This window comes from Protomyctophum bolini (genome assembly GCF_963924005.1).
Source record: "Protomyctophum bolini genome assembly, chromosome: 16".
NCBI lineage: Eukaryota > Metazoa > Chordata > Actinopteri > Myctophiformes > Myctophidae > Protomyctophum > Protomyctophum bolini.
The window spans coordinates 17721495-17749218 of record NC_137877.1 but is presented as its reverse complement, the minus strand read 5'-3'; the positions used below and the strand labels follow the sequence as shown (position 1 = coordinate 17749218).

Genomic DNA, 27724 nt, shown 5'->3' with positions numbered 1-27724 from the left:
AAAGTAGATCTGCTACTTTGGTGTGACGCTGTAGTGTGTATCGAGTAAGGCGTTGATTTACGGAGAAACAAAGAGGAAACATTAGAATATGGAGATGAGAGGTTTTCTGGGCCGACAGCAACGTTATCTGTGGACAGCCCCGAGGGTAATAGATTTTTTATAACTGAAATCAACACAGACGTGCAAATTTTCTCCTTTTATCTTTACTGATGTCAAGATTGGAAAAGTCAATATTGGCCTTGTGAGAGAGAGAAAACGCATATAATGACTGAAATAAGAATAACTCAACCATTATGAATTAATGAACCCCCTAGCGTAGTAGGCCTATGGCGAACAAACATTCAGCGAAAATAGACCAAGCTTTGAGCTTGTAGATCAGTTATTTTCTGCAAAGAAAGTGTAGTGTGAAAACGGGAGGGAGGACTATAGACTACAGAGCCCTGCGGGACACCGGTCAATAGTGTTTATTGAGATTAAATGCTTAAAAAGTTGGGACCAAGCTGCAGATTCTGAACAGTAATTTCTAATAATGAAGATTTATTTGTTTTCCTGGCACAAAAGGGGGAAATAACACCCAAAACTGTCGATCCATCCATCTTCAACTGCTTATCCGTCGTCAGGTCGTGACAGCTCCACCAGATAATTCCAGACTTCCCTCAACAAAAACTAAATATACAAATATGAAATATCAGTTTCAGTATATCGGCTAAATAATTATTCTGAACATCGGCCATGAATCTCCACATTGGTAAAAAAAAGGTCTTAACGGAAACCAAGCACAGTTGTTGTATGCGTGTTACACTGTCCATGCTCGTTCTTCAACCCAATTCTTTCCTCTCTTTTTTGTATCGTATAAAATCCTGTCACGTCTGCCTGCCCTGTGGCACCTACGTGGGTTCCTTCCCCCGTTTGCAATGTTTGTTTGTTTGTTTGTTTGTTTGAACGACGGCAGAACCTTTTGGCTGCGGCCGTGACCAGCAGGCCCAGCGGGAGAGCACAGGCCTAACGTCTGTCAGAGCTGGTTTACCACCGGGGCATTAACCCTGACAAGGAGTTTACCACCGGTTCAAACCCCGACGAGGTGCCTCCTGGGTTGGTGCGGAGCACAGAGGAAAACAGTAGCAGTATACAACAATACAACAACATACTGTAGACATACTCTATACTACAGGTACAATTTTAAAGTTAAGGTACAAAAGTACTGGCATCAAAGTAAACTTAAACAAACAAAGTTATATAAAAAGGTAATGTACATTTGGCTATAATAAATTAACCTTTTACTATTTTGAAAAACATTTTAAAATGGTTCAACTAGCGCCATAGGGCCAGGTCTCAAAGCCTCACTAGACTCTCCATAAGTTTCCCCAACCCGCCCAGGTGGTAACAGAGATAGGCTAACATGGCCGCTGGGAATTCAAAATCAAAAGGGCACATCAACAACTCCCTGGGTGCAGTGGTGACATCTCCCATCCCAGAGAGAGCCCACAGGCCATGCAGTGTGTTTTATTTGTGCCGTGACTCGTGACTCCTCCGTGGGGAAACGTAAGTGCACGCACGCACGCACACGCACACACACACACACACACACACACACACACACACACACACACACAGGGAACAACTCAAGCACAAGTGGCAATGTGGCATCACAAGTAACAGCACTGTACATCCATTACAGTGTGTAGTCTAGCCTCTAATGGGATTCTGGACCAATGAAACGGAGGGGAGGGGAGGGGAGAGAGAGAGACACAGAGAGAGAAGAGAAAGAGAGAGAGAGAGAGAGAGAGAGAGAGAGAGAGAGATAGATAGAGTTGCTACATCTATTGTCATGGTTATCTCCTAATGCGCCGCCCGTTGTAAATCATTTTGGGCAAAGGCTGTCCACTAAAACGCCAAGAATGTAACATTTACATTTTAATGTAAAAATGACAAATGGCGCATTTATATTGTGCCTTTATCCATAACGCTTTACAATGTGCATTACATGCACACATACGCCCATTCTCACACACAGTCACACACGCACGCACGTGCATGCACACACGCACGCACGCGTGCACACACACACACACACACACACACACACACACACACACACACACACACACACACACACACACACACACACACACACACACACAATGTAGGGGGGGGGATCGCACAAGACACCAACCTGCTCAAAGGGAGTCGTTAGGAGGTTCACTTTACTCAAGGACACTTGAACACTCTAGCACAGCGGGCTCCATGCATGGATTTAACAGGGAACCTTTCCGATTCCCAGGTGGCTGCTCAGCTCAACAGTCAACCTCCTGAGTCGTACAGTGAATGTCAGTCATTGTTTCCTGCTCATAACCACCTGAGCCACTGTCTGGCATACAGTAAATGTCATTGTTTCCCCAACAACGGTACCCAGTGCCAGATTTATACCAGTTGAGGCCCCTGAGCTAGAGTAATTCTTTAGGCCCCCGGGCCCTTCGTTTTGGGCGAAACAAATTCTGGGGGGAGTGGCAAAACCACAATAATAAAACTATGCAATAACTAATAAAATAATTGTATCGGGACATCCCTAAGTAAAGTATTGTTGTTGTTTTTTTCTTTCTATGTACAGTATTGTGTTTTATATGCTGTGATCAGGTGGCATCCTTGAAAAAGATAGTTTCCTCTCAATGGGCTTCCCTGAATAAATAAAAGAAACAAAATGAATGTCATAAGAATGTGGCGGCAAATGCCACAGAGAGAGAGACAGAATCCAGGTCTAGTCCGTCGCGGGCATGTGCATGAAAGGAGCATGCGTGCAGCAATTTCATGGGACCGCGCTCACGTAAACACGCTTGCGTTGTCGCCCCTCGACTTCTCTGCACGTACAGAAGAAGAAAAAAAACGCTGGTCTCATTGAAAATTAATTACTAGGCGAGTTAATCGCTGCCCGTTTGAAAGGACCTTTAGTCTGCTGCATGGAGTCTGTACCGCTGTGGGCCAGTGAGGCCTGGAAGCAGGCGTGTGCACGTACGTACATAGGCACGAGTGTGTGTGTGTGTGTCGCGCGTAGGCCACGTGCACACACAACCGACACCGTTTGACACCATTATGAAAAGTTATTACCCTTTTAACTTTATTGTTTCCGACGCAATAACTCAATCTGCTTAAAACTCATTTCCTGCCGGAGATAAACTGAACACACAGTCTATAATCCTCCAGTGTTTTAATTTGAGCCGTTTGGCGCTCTGAGAGTGAACCGATGTAACCAAACAGACCCCGTCCGTGCACTCAGAGCTGAAGCTGCAATCCGGAGGTTATTTAAATTATGTAAGTCACGGCTGGTTCTCAAACAGACTCGAGTAAAAAATAAATGTTCTTATTCCTATATGTATGTATATATATATATATATATATATATATATATATATATATATATATATATATATATATGAACATTGAAAAATAGCCGGTCTACAAGCTCGCAACGTGGCGCAAAGCGTTGTGTACTTGTACATCTGCTATTTTTCACTATAGTTTAGGTCCCGGGCAAACGTCTCATCTCTCTTTTGGGTCTCCACCTGAAAAGTTTGGGAACCACTGATTGTAAACCATTGGTGCATGCGGTCCGCCGGGGGCACCCCTCCCCCATCACCCCTTACTGCGTCGCTGCTCGTCATGTGGTCGGGGGAACCCTCCGCGCCCGGAAGGGGCTTCGGTTTAGATATCGAGACTAATTTGATTGAAGGACACATTGTCCTCATGTGACAGAGGGAAATGAAGTGACTCTTGTCTGATTGCATTCCGCATGCATACACAGTATAGGCCTACTATTAGAAAAAAAACAAGGTGGAGCAGTGCAAGTGAGTTGTACTGTAATGTCTCGACACTTTTCATGCCGTACGTACACAGTCTGTGCCGAACGCAGCAAAGTCCGCTTCAGCCAACTCAGCGCCGTTTGAGATGAGTACCAATAAGGAGTTTAAGGGATAGGATCGTAAATCGTCATGCCCTCAATCACCCCCCCACGCCTTTCTTCTCATGCGTACAATCCCGTACATCTGAACGACACATATTGACACGTCTGTCGCTCTCGTCACGTTGAAGTAAACAGTTGCTCTCATTGAGAGGCACACACACACTCTAGATAGCGTGTGTCAGCATGAACAGCTCTGATATAACATTGATGCAAACCGAAGAGATGGCCATGCAAGGCCATGCACACTCAGACCATCGTCATTCTGAGCTTGTCAGAGGAAGGCCAGACACAAACAAGCAAACGCACCGCCTTTTGTTTATACTCTGCTCTGGGCTCTAAAGAAAGAATTAGCTCTCATCACTTGGAGAAAATGTCGGTCTCAGTCCGTCTCTCTCTCTCTCTCTCATATACGTGACAGGGCCCACACACCCCCATTGCAACCGGCAGTGTCCGAAATCACACACTACTCACGACACAGTCCACTATACTGTGAGTTTTCCGTGTTTGCAGTGCTGTCTGAATGCATATAGTGCACAGTAATTATTATGCCCTGAAGTGCACTTATTGCAATCCCACAACATTATAGGGCACAGCTGATGGTCACTAACTAAGGACTATCAGTCAGACAGACAGACAGACAGACAGACAGACAGACAGACAGACAGACAGACAGACAGACAGACAGACAGACAGACAGACAGACAGACAGACAGACAGACAGACAGACAGACAATGGCCGACCCAAAGTGTCCATAAGTGCATTTTAATTTTGCCAATGAATTTGCTATACGGTATAGTGCTCCCTATAGGGAGTAGGGAGGGAGCAGTGAAGGACGGGATGATTGCATTTCCGACACGGCCATGATCACATCCTTCCGAAAAAGTGTACACAGAAAAACAACAACACAGCAACAACGACGACACTTATGGAGAGGTAGGGAGCTTGGATGTGACTTCAGTGTCATTTATCCCTGCATGCACTCCACAACCCCAACCATAATAACTACTAGCCCCTCCTATACCCAGCTTTGTGTGTTTGCACCACAGGAATGATTTGATTTGGCTGAGTACGGAATGCGATGTATGATGATGTATGATGCTACGTAGGAGCACCCCTCACGTCATTTTTGAGTTAGTTAAAGTTAAAGTATCAATACCGCTATATTAAATAAAATCAGTCGGAAGTAAAGAAGACCTGTATTGACTTGAGTAAAATTGCAAACCAAACCAAACCAAAGGACAAAATTAAAAAAGATTTTTTTCGAAATGTGGTTTCCTGTGTGAGCGAGCGGCGAAGCGCTGCAGAGCTATATGACCATTATAACAGGCCTTTAATGGACCTGAGCCCGCCGCCCGGCGCTGCCTGCCTGTCAGTGTGGGTCCTGACTGAGTCTGAACCACTCAGCCCTGGCCAGGTTCAACTTCCACACTACACTGAATTATAGGGGCCGCAAGTACGCTCACCTTGCCATGGGTCTCGCCTGGCCGAGCGTATTGCGTGCAACTCACACACACACACACACACACACACACACACACACACACACACACACACACACACACACACACACACACACACACACACACACACACACACACACACTGCACGCATGAGTACATTTAAGTCCCCATAGTGACTCTAATATGGGTCAATTTGAGAGGTCACTGGAGCAAAATATTTTGAGATGGTGGATTTGTCTGGCCCCCGACCTCCGGGTCCGTATGGAGGGCGAGACAATAGAAAAGAAACGCACGGGCCCACCCATCTGCTCAGTTGGATGGACCTGAGTTGGCTCTCTATACTGTGCGTTTCCTTCTACACCAAATATCTTTTGATTGATTGATTGAAATCTTTATTAACAGTTTGCAGAATTACAGTACATTTCAAGCACAATCTCAATCGCCGATCTACAAGCTCACATGATTCTGGATTGGCTACTTCTTTTGATGCTGGGGTTCAAGTGGTTAATGTGTGAAGGTTCGAGCTACTCGAGGGAGTCATCATCCGATGCGGTCGTTTCATTTCACTCTCCCCTGCAGCTAAAGTTAAAGACTGCTCACTCACATCCTCTGTGTTAAAGCCCAGACAGAGCCCGCTCAACCAGACAGGAACTGTATTTTATAATACTTGTATATAAATAGACATCTTTTATTCGCCCTTGCTCAACAGTAGTGAGGCAGTTTGACTTTTTATACCGTAGGGCTGTGCAAACTGGGAACACCTCCTCTGCTATTAATATTACTGCACAGTTTACACAGCTGTAGGCTTACAGCTTATAATGCAGGGTTTCTCCCACACTGGCAGCATCACAAAGTGAACAAGTGATTTATTTGTATTTATTTTTCTTTCCCCCACATACTGTATAATCTACATTCTAATGGATGACCACTGTCGATATGGTGACACATAGAACTGTTGTCACCAGGCGACAGTGCGGAACAACAAGTATTATAGGAGAGTAAATCTGGATGCTGAATTTGTGTCCTGGCTTTGATGCATTGGCTTATTGAACAGCGACAAATCCCTGCCATGAAAACAGCTCATGCAGTGGAGAGTTCACAGAGAGTTTGCAGACGAGGAAAGTAAGTATTACTTTGTTAAATTACTGTACCATCAATCATGAGAGAAAACAACCCATATCAGCTTCAATTTGTATAATTGTTACTGCAATTGTTGTACTTGAATCACTTCCAATTTAACTCGTTTATCCTATATCTTGTATGAGTTCTCTCTCCTGATTGGATACAATTGGTATCCTGAACTGGAAATGACCCTTTTCTCTTTAGAGGTGGAGAGAGCGACGCTTTGAGAGCTTGTAGATCAGCAATTTTCGGGGCGCGATCGCACATTCTTTAACTACTGAAGATGGGGCATGGATTTACACGGAGGACAGATTCCTTTAATGAAAAATCTGCGTTCAAGTTCAGGAGAGTTCGGAAAAAGGCAATTTTCCTGAATGCTGCCTTCGGATAGGCATGGTAAATGGTGCATTTATATAGCGCCTTACAAGGCGCTTTACATCGATTGTGCATTACATTCACCCATTCACACACACATTCATACACCGATGACAGAGGAAACAATGCAAGGCACCAATAACCTGCACATCAGGAGCAATTAGGGGTTCAGTGTCTTGCTCAAGTACACTTCGACTCGAACTCTGGGGGAGCCCAGGTTTGAACGCCACTCTGCCCCTGAGCCACCGCCGCCCACTGCCCACCACATGCATTTATTTCACCCTAGTAAGTGCATTCGTGAGAGGGCAGTATTATTTTTACGTACCGCTAAAAGGGCAGGGGCTCGAGCCCCCTTTGATGTCTATGTGTGCACCTGCCTATGTGTGCACGTGACTATGTGTGCATGTGCATGCAGCAATGATCATGTATGCTCAGATGTTACGTACCTGCAGGGCAGGCTCCGTCTGAGACCACCAGCACCTCAGACTGCTGCTTACAGGCGTCTCTACGCAGGAAGCACTCATTCTGGTAGTTCTGATTGTTGGAGCCGCACACTGGAACATAGTCATTGTTACACTGCAGAGGGTGGGGGAGGAGAGGAGAGGAGAGACAAAGCAAGGTTAAGGCCATGTCAAAAACATGCTGGGACCATGTGTTCTATATTTATGAAGGAGTTTCAGCTCTTTCTCTGTCTGTGTGTCTGTGTCTGTGTCTGTGTCTGTGTGTGTGTGTGTGTGTGTGTGTGTGTGTGTGTGTGTGTGTGTGTGTGTGTGTGTGTGTGTGTGTGTGTGAGAGAGCGCGTGCGTGCACTTCTTAGTATGCAAAATAGATACAATCTAGTAATCACACTATAGTTCAAGGTTCCTGAACATACATGTTCAGGTCGGGACACCACTCGCATCCAATCAGGGGAAAGACCTTGTACGGGATCAGGGATGCGAGTGGAATTGGACAAACAACATGAGCAGACAACATTGGATCACAATAACAATGAAACTGATAAATGATGTCCTTCCTGATTGAATCACATTGGCATCCCCACCTGAAAAGGTGTTCTCTTTTTATTAAAGAGCTGGAGACTGAACAATAAACTGAACACTGAACAAACACAGTAATTCCAATCAGATCCGCTGATTTATATATAGCTATATTAGATAGCTATATAACACTTACTTTAGCCACCTTAAAATTAAGTCCATTTGCAGACATTCAGAGTTAGAAATAGGTTAAGACTGAGGATTTTAAAGGTGTGGGGTCAAACCCTGTGAAGTCATTTCATTTCATCTTCCTCTATTCCAATCCTTTGTGTGTCATTCACTGCCGTGCGGCAGAACAAATGTCATATGAATAATATCAAACAAACAACAGCCAAATCCCGACAACTCAATTTCCGAGAGAAAATGGCCTTGGGCGTTCCATTCGCTTCCACATCCTTTCTTTTCTTAATTGAATGAAAAAATGACATTGTGTTCGTTCAAAGGAATTGACCTCGTGTTGTGCTGCAATACGCCATTCGCAGATTATTATTATTTTTATTATAATGATATACGTATAAGCCAAATACTGTTCATATCAAGCATTGGATTGCAAAGCCAATCGAGTAACGGTTGTCCAACTTTCTCAGCCGGTATTCCATCTTGGATTGTATTTTGTTACTTTATTGTCAATAAAGATCAATTCACCAATCTGGAAACCCATCTGCAAGAAAAAATATATGAATATTTGTTTTAGCTGCTGCGCTGAATCTGTCTTGTGAGATCAGTTTTAACCTACAAAACCTTATCTTTGTGCAGGAAAATGTGCAAAAGCTGGATGCAACTGGAATAAGGTTTCAGAATAAGGTTTTTGTTTAGTCTGTCTGTACAGAAAAACCTGCCCGTGGTCATTTGCTGTGGCTCACATTTTTTTATTTCACAAAGTGCTATAAGCAAGTGCACATAATACAGAAAATATCTCTCGCATACAGTACATAACGTGAGAAACAAAAGAACTCGGGATCAAAGCCAACATGAAGGTAACCCAATTTGGAAGTGTTGATGAAAGCAGAACTCCTTTAGATACAGTGCAAATGTTATGTTTGCAGCTGTACAGTATTTTGCTGCTCACTTTATCTCATTTGTAACTAACATTAATTTTTTTCCCCTAATAGCAGCAGAGAGATGTTTTTTCATGAGTTCTGAAGAAAGTGTGTTACAGAGACAGAGACCCGCAGTCAAACAAAGTAAAACATGCCATTTTAGTGTCAGTCTCTTTGGAAGATGTGTGGCGTTGCACCAATCCCCACCAAACCTGACTCACACACACACTGGTTCAGGGGTCTGTCATGAGAATATAGCCCTTTGTACACATAATGCAGTGGTGGCAAGTAAGTAACTACTGTAAGTACATTTCAAGGTGCTTTTACTTTTAGTATTTCCAAAAGTTAACTTGTACTCGACTACATCTTGGATAGTGCATGTACTTTTACTCCACTACACTTATTTGAAAACATTATTGCTTTGTAGATTTTGATTATTATTACAAAACATACATTACTTGATTACGAAGTGAGTGTATACTCCCTGTAGTGTGGGAGTATACACTTTTCATGCCTTACTGAGAAACTTGATGTACAAATGTATGTGTCGGCTCAATGAGTCTCAAAACTGTATAATTATGCTGCTGTGTAACTTAACCCCAGCCTCAGTGCTACTACAGTAGGTATCGGTGTGCTTTTTGGAAGCACGGGTATGACTGTTTATTGTAAAAATGTTTTTATAGGATAGGGATGTTCCGTTTTGTATACATGTAATGTTTTATGTTGTCTGTTTTTATTGAACAAATAAAGTTGATTGATTGATTAACCACTTCATGTTGACGAGCTTGTAGATCTGTGATTCATGCACACTTGATATCACTGCCTACTTTAGGCAGCCATTTGATTGTATTCATAATATGAATACAATCTACTGTTTAATCTTGTGCTTATATTAAAGGCTCAAGCATACTGTGCTACACACACTCAACCAATACATCACAGCGTGGCCATCTCTGCGTTCTAATTAATGCATGGTAAAGCCAGACGAAAACAGACCCCTGGAGAGAAGATTAAAAGCAGAAATTATAATGTCCATGATTCATAAACTGTGGAATGATGCCAACATTGACTGCATTATTCCAGTGTGTTCTTTTATAAGTTTGAATGACTTGGGAAAATGTAAACAAATGTAAAAATCAAATTTCTGGTATTTTCTTTCAGACTGGTACTGAGGAGAGACAGTTATATAATAATTATAACGTAACAGAAGCATTGCGTAGTATATCTGTACATGTATAACAGAGCAAACTCCCTGGTTTGGGTTTTTGCATAATATTTGCATTTACATTTTCGATTTTGAAGCAGAAAGCTCTACTTATAGTAGCCTATAGTGCACTCATTATAGACTGAAAGCTTTTGTGTGAATACATTTAAATAGGTTTTGGTCTCTTTCAATATAATAGCAAAGATATATATATAAAATGTGGTCAAAATGCCTGGCTTTAGACATCATCTCCGTCGGGTGGAAACCTCATTATGTTATGTACACTTTTTAGGATTCAAATTCAAAAGCTTCAAAAGTTGCAGATCCACAAGCTCAAAACATGTTGCTTAGCGTAGCATCTCGAGCAGAGCCCTTGAGACTGAGAGTATACTCCTCGTTCAGAATCAGAACCCTCCCTCACACAGTGACTCTTACAGTGGTGAAAGAAGTACTCCTTTTTATAGTAGGCCTAGTAGGACCTTCGCTAAGTCCCTCCCCGACCCGTCCTTGTCCAATAGGCATGTTAGCAACGGTTACTAAGAGAGGAGACATGGCAAGCTTCCCTTTCCCTTTTACCCATGCATGTTAAATGCATTTCAGTAGCAAGAGCTTCAAAATGTCTTCTTAATCTAGGCAACAAGGCCTGCAGTAGGCTATGCACTGGACCAATGGACCAATGTGTGGACTATTTCAATAAACTAGAAATACGAGGGAACGTTAGAGGAGAAGCCGCTTCCAACTCAATCAACTTTAACGACTGTCCGCCAAACAAAATAAAACGTTGTACTCTCATGTACCTGTACACAAAATGTAACAATAAAGTCCAACCTTGAACCTTGATAGATTAGTCCTCTGATGTCGCCTTTTTTGCTATTATTTTAATGTTGTTTTATGCTTTATCAAACTCGACACTGAATCCCAGTAGCCTATTTGAGTGAATGTGCTTAGTTGCTTTCCACCACAGCGACGTGAGGTTTGACAGCAGCCGTATAGCACCGTAAGTGGTGTACATGTACAGCATGTTGTCTTCCACCGAGTATCAGTTTAAAAAGTGCTGCACAGCCGGGAATGTGGTTCATGAATGATTTAAGAGAGCAGTATTGAGTCATGTCTGCTTCCTTTATGCCGCTGGCCAACGGAACAGCCCACCAGCTGCACGGTTCGCAGCAGGGCTCTGTAAGCCAATGGTTTACAGAGGGGACGTGACGCCTCGTCTGTTTGAAGATAGGTCAATTTTATTTTGTTTATTTTAATTTATTTTAAGAGAAGGGATATCTAGGTATTAAAACTACGGCTTCCAATCTGTGGCTGTGCACCAAGGTTTGAATAGAAATCTTGAAGGAAGAATGAAGTTACCGCACACCGATAGCCAAGGTGCCAATACTTAATTTAGGATGCAGAATAGGCCAACAAGAACAACCTTCTTGTACTCTGCGTCCTACTGTAAATAAAGTATGGGCACTTTGGCTATTAGCGTGTGCGGTCGGCCTCACACACCGAAAGATCAGTGGCCGCACACACCGATTATTGACGCACGCACACACGCACGCACACACACACACAGGGTCAGATTGGGAACCATAAAGATGGGAACCACTGCCTCGAGACAGACGGCGCGAGGCGTGGGCTGTTGCTGGGCAAATTCATAGATCAGATTACTATAGTAACGTTCAATCAGAACTCACACTCCCCCTTAAAAAGTCTGTTTGGTTCCATTTCTGCTACTACACTCTGAGTTAAATTCACATTCAGGATCTGTGACTGTTGGAAGAGCCTGAGAGTGCGATAATGAGGTGATATAGCTGTGAGAAGTCAGAAGCAAAACGGGTGAGAAGTCAGAAGCAAAAAAAACTAAAATATGTGTGAGGGGATGGGGGGTGGTGGATGGTTCTGAAGGCAGAGTGGAGCAGAGGGAGAGGAGCAGACCTCCAGAGAAAGATCTCAGTGGCACAGATAAACAGGGATCGTGGGCGATAAAAGAAGCAGCAGAGCCCATGAGGCCTGAGAACAAAAACTAAAAAAACAAGAAGGGGAAAAAAAGTAGAGAGCATCATGAAAGGAGAGGAAAAAAAGAAAGAAGAAAACGAGGACAGAGAGAGAGAGATAGAGATAGAGAGAGAGAGAGAGAAAAATCCCTTTAAAGAAGGGCGCGAGAGAGAAGAAAAGATGGTGCGAGCCACACAAAGGATATGGCTTACCGCAGGGCCTGTGCAAATTCAGCATCATCTTCCCATCCCTCTGCATCCACTGTGTGTGAGCCGCTGGGGTTTGTACGTAACCAAGGGATGCTGCCTTGATGCCAGGCGTGATGCAACCGTAGGGAAAGCTGCCCGGTACTACCCCCCCCGCCCCCCCCCCCCCCCCAACGGTGGCTTATTCTCAGTGATATAACCCACCCACCCATCCATCACTCTCTTCATCTTCTTATACCCGTGAGAGGGAGGAGGAGAAGCGAGGGGGTGGGAGGCGCATTAAAAGTACATTTAGTCCAGTATACTGCACTTGACTACAATTGTGACGAGGCACATTTACTTTAGTTTAGTATGTCCCTTTTTCAATTCATTCATTTTGACGTCATTTCTTTTTTTTTATTATCACAACCACTTCTTAAACTCTCTATTCATTGTAATGCGGACCCGAGTTATGCAGTGAACTTGGACCGCTTTTCTCCGTCGGAGATAAATGGCCGATCTGCAAGCTCGAACACTGAACGCCTACAGAAAACAGAGAATATTATTCTGGCCCAAAACAACCAAGTAAACAGCTTGTCAGCCTGTGTAAACATGTTGTCATCTATTGAGCATATTGATCTTCATTTGGCGGGGTCTGGGACCCCTGGGGGATCATCAGAGTTAATACAGGGCGGCCGCCACATCTTTGTGTGATAGGAACCTTTTATGGTTTGTTTTTACTTTCACTCAACCCCCGCCGGCCGCAAGGGGCGATAGTTCAGCGACCGCCACTGTTCACTATCGTCTCCCCAAAACACATGGCGAAGGTGGTCGCGATGATCAGATTATTCACTCGCTCGCTTCAAGAGTCTTTAGAAGCGTTCATATTTTATATGTTGCTATTGAGCCACTATGCTATTGAGCCACTAAACACAGTCGCTGTATTTATCCAGTGCAATTTGAAATGGAATACTCTTAAAAAGGCCTAATCCACCACCTTGCTCTTTTTTCAATGCATTGAGGCTGAAGGGGAAGCAATCGAACATGGAGCTGCCGCTCGACGAGAGCTTTGATTAGCGGTAAGCCAACTTTATAGGTTTTTCATTAAATAAAGCGCTAAATAAGACATTAAAGGCGTCGTTGGCCGTGCGGGATTGCATTAAAAAGGTGTTAAAGAAGACCTTAGCCTGGAATGAGTTAACCACTTGCCACCTATGCCACCACCTTACCACCGATTATGGGGGGAACATTCGACCATAACAAATACAGTAGGTTCTGCCTGTACAAGGACAGTAATTAAGTTAGATAAGTATACGTGAGGCCAAGGACTCCCTAAGTTGAGAGAGAGAGATGGAGCAGGGACCCCCAAATTGTATGAAATTGTGTTGCAGATTTAACTTTCTCATAGATTTCATAGATAGCTTTAAAGATTTATTTGACACACATTACCTCTTCTATAAATATGTTGGATTCATATAAATTTTGTATTTTCATACAGTTAACCATTTAAATGTTCAATATTTAGTCAACTTGACCCTTAGCTCCCCTAATCGGTCAGCTATTTCTCTCTACACCAACTCTCCGAAAATAGCCTGTACTGTATATACTGTAGCTACGTACAAGCTCACAACGCCTCGCAGAGCTGGCAACTGAAAAAAATAACACTTTCTGAGGATATGGCCCCTTTATTCAACCAAAACAAAAACAAAACTAAAGTGCTGGGCTTCTGAATAGTAGCCCGAAAAGAAATGGAAACGAACAAAGTGCAATATTATAGCCTATACTGAGAACGTCCATGAAGGATTACAAAAATAACAAAGATCATGAGGGGCTGGCTCCAAAGTGGTCTTTGGCATGCCACTCTACAAAAAGTGATACAAAAGTGTTTTTCAAAGTGGCTACTTTGAAATGCCGGACGTTCCTGAAGGAGTCAAAATGCAGAAGGCAAAGATGGAAACATGCAAGAAGATGGAATTAGCAGACGGAGGAATGAGTGAGGCCGTGTGTGGGGGTAGGGGGGGGCGGGGGGGGACGACTGACAGAAGGTGAGAGGATTTGATCCCAGGCCGATTCTCAGCAGACATGGGGGTGTTTGGAGGGAGACTGCTGTCCAAGCAGACAGGTGTGTGTGTGTGTGTGTGTGTGTGTGTGTGTGTGTGTGTGTGTGTGTGTGTGTGTGTGTGTGTGTGTGTGTGCGTGCGTGGAGGGGGACTGCCGTCCAAGGCCATATGGTGCAGCCTTCTGTCCCTGCGATTGGCCGTGCCTTTACACAAACCCCCAGAGGCCACAACGTACCGACCACGCCGCCAATGATGGGAGTGCACCCCCCCCCCCCCCCCCCACCCCTCCCACCCACCTGAGGACACGATGGGAGTGCAAACCTGAGGACACGATGGGAGTGCAAACCTGAGGACATGATAGGAGGTCAAACCTTAGGACACGATAGGAGGTCAAACCTGAGGACACGATGGGAGTGCACTGGCCTCTAAGCCAAAGGGAGACTAGCCCTGTACGGCCAATGGGACACTAAGCCGGCTGTCCTCTCCCCCACCGCACCATCAAATCCAATCAAGTTAACCTTTATTTATAGCACATTTTACACAACCAAAGTTGCTTCACCAGAAAGGATTCAAATCAAACCATGACTAGAGATTGCAGACGTCATGACTACAGAAAGCCTCTTATAAGGTACACTAATAGGATACTGTACCTTATTGGGTATGCAAGAGAATGGAATGCAAGCTGATATATAATGACTTGCGTTATTTCTTGTTGCTTTCCCTTTCCTTCAAAACCGCCCTCAATAATGCACCTGTTCAAATGTGTCATACAAAAGTAAAATAGCATACAGTACAAGCTCCCAACGACTCCAATACATTGTGAGCTTTATAGATCGTGTACTTTAGCTATATTTGAAGAAAAAATAAAATAAGTGAATGTGGTTAAGTGTGTCTGTGGGTTTTATACTTAAAACCTAAATAAAAACGACATTGGATTCATCGGAACAAGTGTCTTTTTACACATATCCTGAAAAGTAACCGTTATACAGAAAGGTGCCATTCCATGTCTGCGCTTTCCTGAAGGATTTATCAAAATGCATATTTTCCCTGCAGGTTTTATTCAATGATTAGCCTAATGCTAATTCTACTGCTTTGCTACTGAAAAGAAGTGTCCAGCAGTGCTCATGTATTCAGGGTGTCTGAATAGAATTAACATATCAACACCTCGGCAAATGCCCCCATTTCTCGCTGACAATGTTCTGTTTCTGACAATGCACTGACAATCTACTGCATTGCCAATGGCAGGACAAGGTTTCCACCTGACAGGGGTTGTTTTCCATTTTCTTCCTGGTGACAAGAACTAATATTTCCGTGCAGCAGCCTGCAGGGGGTGCTGTGGCTCTGTCTGAGCCACTTCCGTCTGCATTCCAACAGGCACGGAGCTCTGCAGGCCTCCAGCCAGCCACAACCTGATGTCTGTCTACTATACCACGCACGCACGCACGCACGCACGCACGCACGCACGCACGCACGCGTACAACATTTCTCTTGTGAGAATCGGGAAAATGTTGTCCGCAGAATGTCTTTCTGAAATTATACTGTCTATAGGACTACAAACACATGCACGCACGGTCGCACGCACGGTCGCACGCACGGTCGCACGCACGGTCGCACGCACGCACGCACGCACGCACGCACGCACGCACGCATGCACGCACGCACGCAGACAGGCACGCACACATGCACGCACCAGGCAGCACTTTGTACAAAGAGGCATCCCCGCCTTTACCGGGTCACAGCACACACACACAAACATTACGGCAGGAAAAAAATAAAAAATAAATAAAATTAAAACAAGGAACGCCGCCATCATCACTCACTCGCCTCCCGATGAGCCAGCAGGCCGCGCTCGCCATCGCGATGCTATACTACCTTGCCTGGCAGGCCAAAATACCCTGCCGCCTTGACAGGACTGGAACACAGACAGGTGGAGGGGGGAGAGAGAGAGAGAGAGAGAGAGAGAGAGAGAGAGAGAGAGAGAGAGAGAGAGAGAGAGAGAAGGGGAGGTAGATGAGGATGGCGGTATAAGGAGAGAGGAGATGGGAGGGGAGAGGAAAGGAGACGCACAGAGAGAGGGTGCATGGGGAGAACGAGGGGGAGAGACATGCAGGGGGAGAGCGAGGGGGAGAGACATGCAGGGGGAGAGCGAGGGGGAGAGACATGCAGGGGGAGAGCGAGGGGGAGAGACAGGGGAGTAGTGTCAGCATAGGAAAGGAGAGGAATAAAGTAAAAGGTGAAAAGAGCAGCTAGGGGAGCCACATCCACCATCCAGTGGTACGGTCGCTGACCGTACGCCGAAGAATAAATGAGCAGTGGTGGAAAAAAGTATTTTGTTTTACTTAAGTAAAAGTACCAATACTGCAATTTAGACGTACTTTGTTAAAAGTAAAAATACGGAATTGAAAATGTACTTGAGTAAAAGTACAAAAGTATAACCATCAAAATGTACTAAAAGTAAAAGTATAGCCTACTCATATTGCAGAATGTCCCATTTCACAAGTTCAAAATGTGTACAAAATCTATTGAAAATAGCCGATCTACAAGCTCACAATGCGTTGCGTTGCGATGCATTGTGAGATGTGTAGTGTGTAGATCGGCTATTTTCAAAATATATAGCATTGAAGTGGTTAATGTATGTTTTCTTATCAAAATTAAAATCTCCAAAGAAACTAGTAACTACAATTTTCAAAATATTGTAGTGAAGTAAAAGTACAAATCTTGCCTTTGAGATGTAGTGGAATATAAGCAAAAGTACTGGATATTGTAAAGTACAAATACCTCAAAATTGTACAATACTTAAGTAAAAGTACTAAGTTACTTTCCACCACTGTAAATGAGCTGTTGAGAGGAGCAGACAAAAGACTGGAGTGCTACAAAGTTGAAAGGCTGGCAGCGCGCATGGAGACTAGGATCATTCCAATTATGAGCGGGGCTACAGAGCTCCCCGAAAACACCACACCACGTCAGCGCCAATACAAACGACAAGCCACCCCCCTCCCTTCCCTTCTCCAAAAACCTTCCGTCAAACAGCTATACCTGTCTGTGTAACAAATTGCATCCGTCTGCGTTCGCATCCCGTCAATATAGAAAAGCAACAGCCAGCCGGGCCGGCCGGCCGGTTGGTCAGATCGCGGCAAATCAGACCGACACATGCAGGCCTGCCGAGAGACGGCTTGCAGAGACAGGCAATTTAAATCAGACAAGCGCCTGTATGATGGGAGAAGCCGGCTACAGCGGCGGAGACACTTGATGACAGGACCAGGCATGCATGTGTCAGGGTGATTTGATGTGGCTCCATATTAAGGGAAGTGGTGGAATTGGTGACATATCATGTGGGAGAGTACCTACAGTATAGGATAGTTTTCACTGTTGGGGAAGAGATCTCCATTGGCAGCTATCTTTAGCTCGCTGTAAAGGCTCAATCTTTCTTTCCTCAGGCACTCTTCCTGCAGCAGAGCACTCAGGAAAAAATATAAAAATATACTCCGTTACAAGTAAAAGGACTACTGTACATTGTTGCTTTCGGGCAGAAACATATTTTGTGTAAATATGTAAATTAACGCCCTACTTGATCACACTACAGTGTCATACAAAAGCATCAAGTAGCAGATCCGCAAGCTGGTGTATCATTTTTTTCAGTGAGCCAACACTACTACACAATATAGCGCCCTGACTCTGTTTGACCTGAGTGGAGCGTCACTCATTCATCCTCTGGGTCACAGACATTTTTCTCATATGGATAATAACATTGGCTGATCTTAAAATCATCTCATATACAGTAAGCATTGTGGTCCAAAATTAAACAAACGGTCTCTGCGATATTGTCGCTAAGGTGGCTCTGTATCATTTACGATACACTCAATATTTGTAACTAATTTGGCGGCTGCGTTTTGTCATCCATATGAGTCGAACCAGCGGGATCATTTGGAACACAGTTCTTATTTGATGCAATATAAAAAAAGAAAAAAAAGAAAGTTTATGGGAATTCATGGGGGGAAAAAAAACGCGTCCCAAGCAGGATGTGTAAATTCCATCAAACATTGGTGCTCTATACAACCATAATTAGCATCATTGGTAACACCTGTGAAAGAAGTCTTTCCAACATGGCTGCTGCGCGTAGAGCCTACTGCACTCAAGTAGTCCTTGAGGTGAAATGTACTTAGTTCCAAATTTCCACCACTGCAGCAGAGAGGGTATAGCAAGCCAGGAATCTAATCCCCAGCAGCCCGGCATTTAGAGTTAGCTTTCAGAGTGAGGTAGCCCACTGTTTGAAATAGCTGCCGTCTACGTTTACAGTAATTGCTGGCATGAAAGCCAAACTTGCAACGGGATATTTTTATTATTATAGCCGTTAGCTATTTTAGGAATCCCTTGCATTATGGAAATATCAACCTGATGCAGTCCTGGAACGGCAGTGCTTCTCAAGCATGCGGTCCACGGTCCACTAGTGGTCATACTGTATATGGCATAATTACAGATGGTCCATGGGGAACGGTTTATTTGTATTGTTTTGAATATATTGGGAAAACAATCACATAATAGCCTACTTCATACTGTAGTTAACATACAATTATAATGATTACATATTATTAATTTATTGTATACCAATAGGCGTAGTGTGAAAAAAAACTATCTTGAAATTAAACGGCATTTGTTCACCATGCGTTGCACACCAAAAATAGCTCATCGCAGTGGCAGCACTAGATTCATAAAACCTACAGTAGAAGGTTAATCAGGTTTTTTGTCCCTGAAAGCCAGAGTATCTCCCATTAATGAAAATTGTCTACCATTAACGCTGAGTAGCTCGATCTATAAGCAGCATATGCTAATGCCTCAGAGGTTAATGGGATGTTTGGACATTTCAGGCCTCACCCCCCCTCCCCCTCCCATGACTCTGTCCAAAGCCATTTGCCTCATCCCGTTTTTTTTCATTTTTGGCCAATGTCTCTGAAACATTATCTGCACAGTTCCGAAGGGAGCTTCCCTCCCCCTCTAGGAAAAGAAACGGCTTGTATAGTCAAAGCACAGCGAATCAGCACACCAGACATAAGCTGGTCCATAGGGCTACTGCAACCACAGCTAGGCTTGCATGCTCTATCTTGGTACCAAGAGCCCACCAGAGCGGGGCTCTGGTGGGCTCTAGGGGATCTGGCTGCATTGAAGTGTATCATTAAACGTATCATGGACTAATGTAGACTGATAGACTGATAAGAAATATTTTCTAGTATAATAAAAGCAAATTAACTTGAAAAATCACAATAAATCAAACTGTAATATATTTAAGAATTGCAATATAAATCGAATGAGCACCCTAAGTATCGATATCGTATCGAATCGGGAAGTAAGTCAATCGTCCCACCTCTAGTATCAAGTGGTGCAATCAGCGCCGACGGCCGTTAACATTGATATTTTAATCAGCCACTGTGAGCTCCATTATATCTACATCAATGGCCAATTACTAAACACTGGCCTGGCCCTGACAGTGACACACACACACACACACACACACAGCACTTGATGTCTGGGTTGCCAGGCACCGCACCGGAGGCCTGACGAGAATGTGTGGCCTTGTCTGGATGTCTGTTTTCCCTTTTATTCCAAGGAACCATGAAGGTCGCATAGCACGGCAAACTGGAGTTACTTGATAAACATCATTATTGTTAGAATTATAGATAATTCACCTTCAAGTTCATCCTGGCGGCCATGCTTTTTACTGCATGTCAATGATGTCATTATAGGTGAAGGTTGTCAATAACTGTCAACTTTATGTCATCTAAAAGGTCCGTGTGTATGACATTCACACTGAGCACTAGAACTATAACTCCACATATAAAACACATCAAATAACTTGAGCTTGTACATCGGCCATCGCAGAAGATCTTTAATGTAGCGCTAAAACAGTTGGGGGGGCTAGCATAGAGCTCCGGGAGACTCGACTAAAAGCACATATAGGGCTTAAGTGGATAAAAGGAATTGAGATCTTAGGTTATAATTACATTAGAAAATTACATGCCTTGAAAGGCCTTGTGCATAATGATATTATAGCATGTAATTTGCCACGTTGTTAAACTCCTACGACTGTGAGGGTGTTATTAGCCGTGCGAGCGGCTAAAATAAATGCACTTGTGCCTCGGAGCGATTTGAGTCATGCTGTGAACATGATGACCAGAACGCAGCCATACAGCGGTTTGCGTCATGCTGAGAAAATGATGACCAGAACGCAGCCATACAGCGGTGCTTACAACGTGCCTGTTACCTTAGGACAAATTAGTAATTACACTATTTTTTACACGTAGGGTTTGATCCTGCTATGATGTTGCCATGCATATCTCTGTTTGTGTCTGTGATCTTTCTGTGTGGCGTGTTAGCACACAGAAAGATGCTGCGATTGCTGCGGTTAGCAGAGGAAGTGTAGCACCCAGGATTACATTAGACGGTTGACACTGGATGAATGGAAAAACGTTTTACAAAAATCGTGTGATAAAAAATAAAAACAAACAAAAACAAAACGCTTATCTACAATAATAATTGCTGATCAAAAACTCAAAGTGCAATGTGTTGTGAGCTTGCAGTGAGCTTCTACATGAGCTACCTTTGAAAACATTTGGAAATGCGTCGCCTAAAATTTATTACATAACCGAAAATTTGGACACCATGCAATTTGAAAGTGATTGATTCTGTCCAAAACAACTATATGAAAGCAATGAAGATTATTAACAACAGCTTGTGAGTAAATTAGAATACATGGAAAATATTACATTGGATCCATCAGCAGGTACACAGCAGGTACTTCTTCCCTCCCTTGTTTCCTGAACAAGGGAGAGAAACTGAAGAAAAAAAAACAGTTTTGGACATACGTTTCCATGCGACAGTGAAGGTATAGGCTACAGACTCCGTACACCCATGCACAGGTTCATGTGCACGCACACACACACACACACACACACACACACACACACACACACACACCAGAGACCCGACTGATAGGCTGATCCATTTCCTGTAGCCATTAGAGGCTGCTCCACCAATTATACAGTAGGTTATGCAACTCGTACATGTATCCCAGGGCTATCATCCACCCCTATCAATAATAAGCATCTCCCTGAAAGTAGGGCTCGCCTCAGAGGATGCTACTGCACCGCCACGACCAACAATACAACCAACCAAATAACCATCCATCCATCCATCCTGTCTGGTCAACACACGTCCTACTTAATGCTCTCTGTCTCTCTCCCTCTGTCTGTTACTATCTCAATCCCTCCTTCTCTCTCTCCCCTCCCCTCCCGTCTCTCCCTCCCGTCTCTCCCTCCCTCCCTCCCCCTCTCCCTCTCTCCCTCTCTCTCACCCTCTCTCTCTCTCACCCTGGGCACAATCCTTACTTATGCTTTCCTGCACTAATCAGAGCGCCCACAGCGTTATCGACTCTGACGGACATGCTCTGGGTCCGTTATACCGCGGTGGCTGAGCGGGCGAGACAGCAGCCCAGCAGTGCAGCGACCTGTGGCCATCGATGCTTTCTTGACAAGAAACAGACTCTGTTGTCCGATATAGATACACCTCTGCCTGTGTCTGTGTCCCTGTCTCTGACTCTCCCCTGTGACATTTGACACAGACGTCCGTTTAATCTATTCATTAATTAAAATCCAGTCAATTCTCCACCATGACGCTTACAGTTCCTGCCACAGTTTGGTCTCGGGAGGTTTGTAAAACCACTGGTTCTCAAAGTGGGGTACGGGGTCCTTGGTCCTAAATGATAGTGAATGATACACACACGTCTACTCCAATGCTCTGCACATAGAGCAGTGGTTTACTGTTTTTCAACCCTTTTCATATTAAGGTCCATTATTTATTTGGCATTTGAGACACGGATTACCATTCTATAAAATATAAAGCATGCAGCAATCTCTCTTGACCTTTTAAATAAAATGTTTTCAAACGGTAGCCAACAAATCCTGAGTAATAATATCACTAATATGTGCTATTTTTACAAAGTAAATAGATATATATATATATATAGATATAATATTACTGTTTTGGCAGAGTAGTACCTTACACTACTTGTTACTGGGTAAAGTAATAACATCTATTACTAGTAATGAGTTACTGCCCAACACTGCCAATCGTTTTGTTTTCTGTCGGAGCCAAACGGACACCCTGTGACGGACATAATGCCGTTATTTTCGCCAGTTTCGTACTGTAGTGTAACGCATTATTTTTCAAATTCAGTAACTCCGAGTCAGTAACCGTTACTACATGTTGCGTTACTCTGTTAGTTTGTTACTCTTCATGTAGTCTTGGCTAGAGAGAGACTGAGAAGAAGAGAAATGTAAAAGGACTGGAGGGAGGAGGAGGTGTGTGTGTGTGTGTGTGTGTGTGTGTGTGTGTGTGTGTGTGTGTGTGTGTGTGTGTGTGTGTGTGTGCGTGTGCGTGTGCGTGCGTGCGTAGCAAACCTATTAATTAGTTAATTGTCTGGATTTCGTCTTTTACTTTGTTTATAAATCCAGACTCAAATTAGTATTGCCACCACCACCAATAATCAGCAAGAGGGCAGCTATGTGCACATACAACGTGCACAGCAGTGGAACCCCCCACTAAAGTAAAAGTACCTCAAAATTGTACTTATAAAGTGCAGTACTTGAGTGCATACTTAGTTACTTTATACCCCTGGGTAACTATGAGGCACACAGAGAGAGGGGACAGACAGCAGGCTAAGTGACGGGTGATCTGGGTCAAACCACATCAGATAAGATCCAAACAGCGAGGCCACAGAGAGAGATGACACCTCTATTACTGCTCTGTTTTTGAAGGCAGACAAACTTTAACCTTTTTCTCAATATAACATAACACCGAAGGAGGAGGGTGGAGGGAGGGGGGTTTAGGGGTCATGAAGGGAAAACAAAATGCAACGGAGTGCCGGCGCAGCCAAGGTTCCTCCCTGTTGAGAGGCGAACGCGCTCTGGAGTGATAAATGTGTTTCCTTTTGCCAGACAACACAATGTTGTGTGTAGGCCTGCTGCTCCTCCAAAGGCCCCTGGACAGAGAGAGGAGTGTGTGTAGGCCTGGTGCAACTCCAAACGCCCCCTGGACAGAGAGAGGAGTGTGTGTAGGCCTGGTACAACTCCAAAGGCCCCCTGGGCAGAGAGAGGAGTGTGTGTAGGCCTGGTGCAACTCCAAACGCCCCCTGGGCAGAGAGAGGAGTGTGTGTAGGCCTGCTGCTCCTCCAAAGGCCCCATGGGCAGAGAGAGGAGTGTGTGTAGGCCTGGTGCAACTCCAAACGCCCCCTGGGCAGAGAGAGGAGTGTGTGTAGGCCGGCTGTGCCTACAAAGGCCCCCTGGACAGGAGTGCCAGGAGTTTGTCTGAGTGAGTGGAAAACCCTCTGCTCCCATGATGCCTTGCATTGTTTGTGAACAGACAGATATAATAGATCAGTGGTTCTCAAACTATTTTTGATCTCAGGTCACCCCTGTAAATGACCTTTTCACCCCCTAAATTACATTGTTACTTTATAGCACCTTTATGTCATATAAAGGTACGTAAATATGTAATTTGCGACCAGAGGTCGCAGTTAACAATGGAATCGTGCATTTCCTGTCAGTGTCAATTACTCAAAATCCCCATACATGGGGAATGCCCCCATACATGGTGCCCAGGTCTCGTGACATAACTTGACATCATCAGGAATGGAGATCCCTTATGTCATAGTAAATGCGACCTGCTGTCGCAATTAATGTCATCAATATTAGTACATGGATATATGTCATAACCTGTTCTGACATTCATATGTTGATCCTTCCCCATCCATCCTTCCTCTTCGATGTCTCCCTTTTGACTGATACCAGTTCATTTAAACTCTAGACGGGCCCGTCTAGAGTTCTCTAGAACTAGAGGCCCGAAAATGAACAGGCCCGAAAATTAAAGCCCGGCCCTACCTGGGCCCTCATCAGACCCTGTACACTCAAGACACTGCTCCTGCTGCCACCCTTATATCTCCATATATGGAGCTGACCTGTTCTGACATTCCATACGTTGATCTGACCTCATCAAACCCTGTACACTCAAGACACGCTTCATAGATGGCCAGTGCAGGCGACCTCGCCCTTTAGCGCGGGATCACTTCTCGCCCCCAGGCATCTTACTGGAATTATCCCTTTCCATTAGGACAGATTGAAAATAACTTCATGCTTGAAGTTCAACCTCTTAAACCCCAACATCCCTGTTCTGGGGGGGAACATTCTCTAAAGATACCATAGGATAGCAGATCTACAACGTGAATCGTTAATTGACGCAATAATTATCCAAAAGCTTTTACAAAACAGCCTTGTGCCTTTGTCCTTGTGCCTTTAAATGATGTCAACAAATTGATGATCATCACAAGCTGTACCTCTTTTCTAATTAGACTCTGTCTATTGTGATTGGTTGATTTTTGTGCTGTTTGTGCTGTGTTATGCCTGAGGAAGGTCTGGAGGGACCGAAGCGTTGCCTTTATTAAATAATTAACTCATGTACCAAGCAGATAATCAGTGTGCATGCGTATCTTTTTCCTTATCACAAAACAGCCTGTAACGTCAGTTACTATGACATTAGCCATCTATGACAGAGGTAATCTACCTGTGGGTTAGCCTGGATCCAGCCCAAAGATCCCGCCCACTCTCTGAGTTGACTGCATATGATAATCAGGCTACCTGTGGGTCCCACTCCCCACATCATTTCTGGGGTCCCCCAGATAAGACTTTTCATACCTCAACAACAAGAACAAAAGAAAGAAAAGAAAGACCATAACTGCATCAAAAGTAATCAACAAACTACACTATGAAAACTGCTCAAACATTGGCCAAATTGTCAAATAATAATAAGAAAATAAGAAAGAGGCAAACGTTGTGAAAATAGCAGATGCACAAGCTCAGAACGCCTCGCAATGCGATGCTTTGCTTTGTGGGCTTGTATATACATGGTCTATTTTCACAACATGTATCCTGTGGAACCGAGTCAAACTAAATGTAGTGTCTCAACTCCTACAATCCAAGTGCTTGTCAGGGTTGAGTCAAACTAAATGTAGTGTCTCCACTCCTACAATCCAAGTGCTTGTGGACCGGTCCCCATGCAGTATGATTATTTGGGGAGGGGGGAGAGGTCACGGCCTGAAAAGGTCTACGCAACAGACATCTTAAAGTATACATCCAGCCATATACTGTAGTGATAGATCCAGACGGGGTGGGTGAGCTACACTCTGGGCCAAGGAGGGATGAGAAAGAATCAGAGAGTGATGGAGGCAACCGGAGGGAGCGAGGGCGGGTGGAGGGAGAGTTTCTCCCAATGAATGAGTGTGTGGGGAGGGGGGGGTGGGTGGATGGAGATAGAGACGGCAGAGAGATAGAGGGAGAGAGACGAGGAGAGGAGATGGCTGCCTGGCTCGCGCTGCAGCCTCTTTAACCGCTTGGCAGTCTGCTCTTGATTAGGGCCCAGCCTGCCTGCCGTCTCCCGCAGGAGTCTCGCTCTCTCTCTCTCTCCGGCCTGGTCGCCGGAGACAAGCTCCTCTGTAATGGTGTCTGACAGGCCAGCCATGAGCCGCGCCGGGGCTGACACACATGCTCAGTTCCTGGGAGGAGAGGAGACGAGAGGTCCCTCCATGAGCCATTACTCACATCATTTATTGTGTTTTGTTTTGTCTTTAACTTAAAGGGGAATACCACTCATTTTCAACATTTTACTACGTCATTAATATACCTTAGAGTTGTTTTGTGGAAATAATAAAAAGTCCCCCGAGTACATCTCAGTGACATCACAAAGATGTACTTCATAATGTGATTTTTTCAGACCTCCAGTTCTAGGCAACACAGAATGGGGGGACATTTGTATTATTAACACGAAACACCTCTAAGGTATATTAATGACATGACAATGTTGAAAATGAGTGATATTCCCCTTTAAGTAAAAGTGGCAATATCACAATAATGGGGGGAGTGAAATACCTGCATTAAAGACTTTACTTGAGTAAAAGTAGCCTGACCCACCATGCCTGTGTGATTTCTGGTCTAGAACAGGGGTTCTCAACGTTTTTGGCTGGGGAGCCCCGGAAATGCTTTGGCCGTGTCTCGCGATTTGGAGTGTCGCGACTCACGGGTTGAGAACCCCTGGTCTAGAGGTTCGGGTGCCGGCGAAAACAGCCGGTGGATCCTGCTGGTTCACTGAGCGCCCGCCTACCTCCCTCTCCCATAGCTGCCTTGACTCAGTCAGTGTGACAGGTGTAGCTATAGCCGGACGCGCTATACTACATACTGTACACATTCATAATTTATCATGGACTATATGATACATGCATGCTGTAGGCCAGGTACCATGAGGGACAGGGACAACCACCACATGTTTAAGCCCTATACAATACTACTTGGTTGATGCGATGCGCTTTTAGCTGAAATATGTGTTTGTGTGTGTGTGTGTGTGTGTGTGTGTGTGTGTGTGTGTCACGTGTTCGCATGCATGCGTGTGTGCGTGCATGCGTGCCACGTGCGTGCGTGGTCAAAGTACAGTTGTAACTCTAGAGGGTTGTTAAGGTTTAAGTTGTTATTATGCTTTTGATTAACATGATGATCCATTTACACGACTGTAAACATGAAACGGAAGCGGTTTATTCTCAGATAATTCCCAGAGCAAACATTGTTCCAGACTGTATGACGGAAGCATTTGAACATTGTGGGTCTGACATAGTCTGGCTCGTGAGACTATGCTGGCCAATAATACCCAGCATATTACGCTGAAACAATAATATCTACAAAAGACAGAAAACGTATTTATCTCCCACAATGTGTAGAAGGTTTCAAGCAATCAGCCTCTGAAACATAACAGTCCTCCGACAATTGAGTTCTATTAGATTCCAGACTGCATCCTGAGCACCAGCGGGCAGCCAGTCATACATACTTACTATTAAACACTTTGATTCATGACTGTCAAAGTAGCAGTAGGAAGCCAATATGATGATGTACTCAACCTCAGTCAGTATAAAAAGTATGAGCTTGGAGATCTGCTATTTTCAGAGTGCAACACCCGAGTGCAACCACACTCTACTGGATCTCTTCCACTAGTCCCTCCCTAATATTTTAGTTGACAAAATTGTCAGTATATTTGATCTCAGATTTAGCGTTTAGATTTGTACTGTAGCGTAGTTTTTATTTTGTTTTCATGTTGTTTTCGTCAGTGAACAAAGCTAGTCAACGCACCTATTACATCATAGGCCTGAAGAAGGTCAGTAGACCGAAAGCTTGCTAAATAAATTGATTGATTGTGCGCAGATCTGAGTGTGCG

The 27724-nt window shown here is 44.3% G+C and overlaps 1 protein-coding gene across 2 annotated transcripts in view; it reads right to left on the bottom strand.

Moving 5' to 3' along the window:
• The window catches only part of tmeff2a (transmembrane protein with EGF-like and two follistatin-like domains 2a), a 133739-nt gene that overhangs the window by 65122 nt on the left and 40893 nt on the right, over positions 1-27724 (bottom strand). For both annotated transcript variants that reach the window (XM_080785745.1, XM_080785746.1), the window contains exon 3: positions 7360-7489. In XM_080785745.1, the coding sequence (XP_080641871.1) occupies positions 7360-7489 (130 nt within the window). The remainder of the gene's footprint in view (positions 1-7359; positions 7490-27724) is intronic.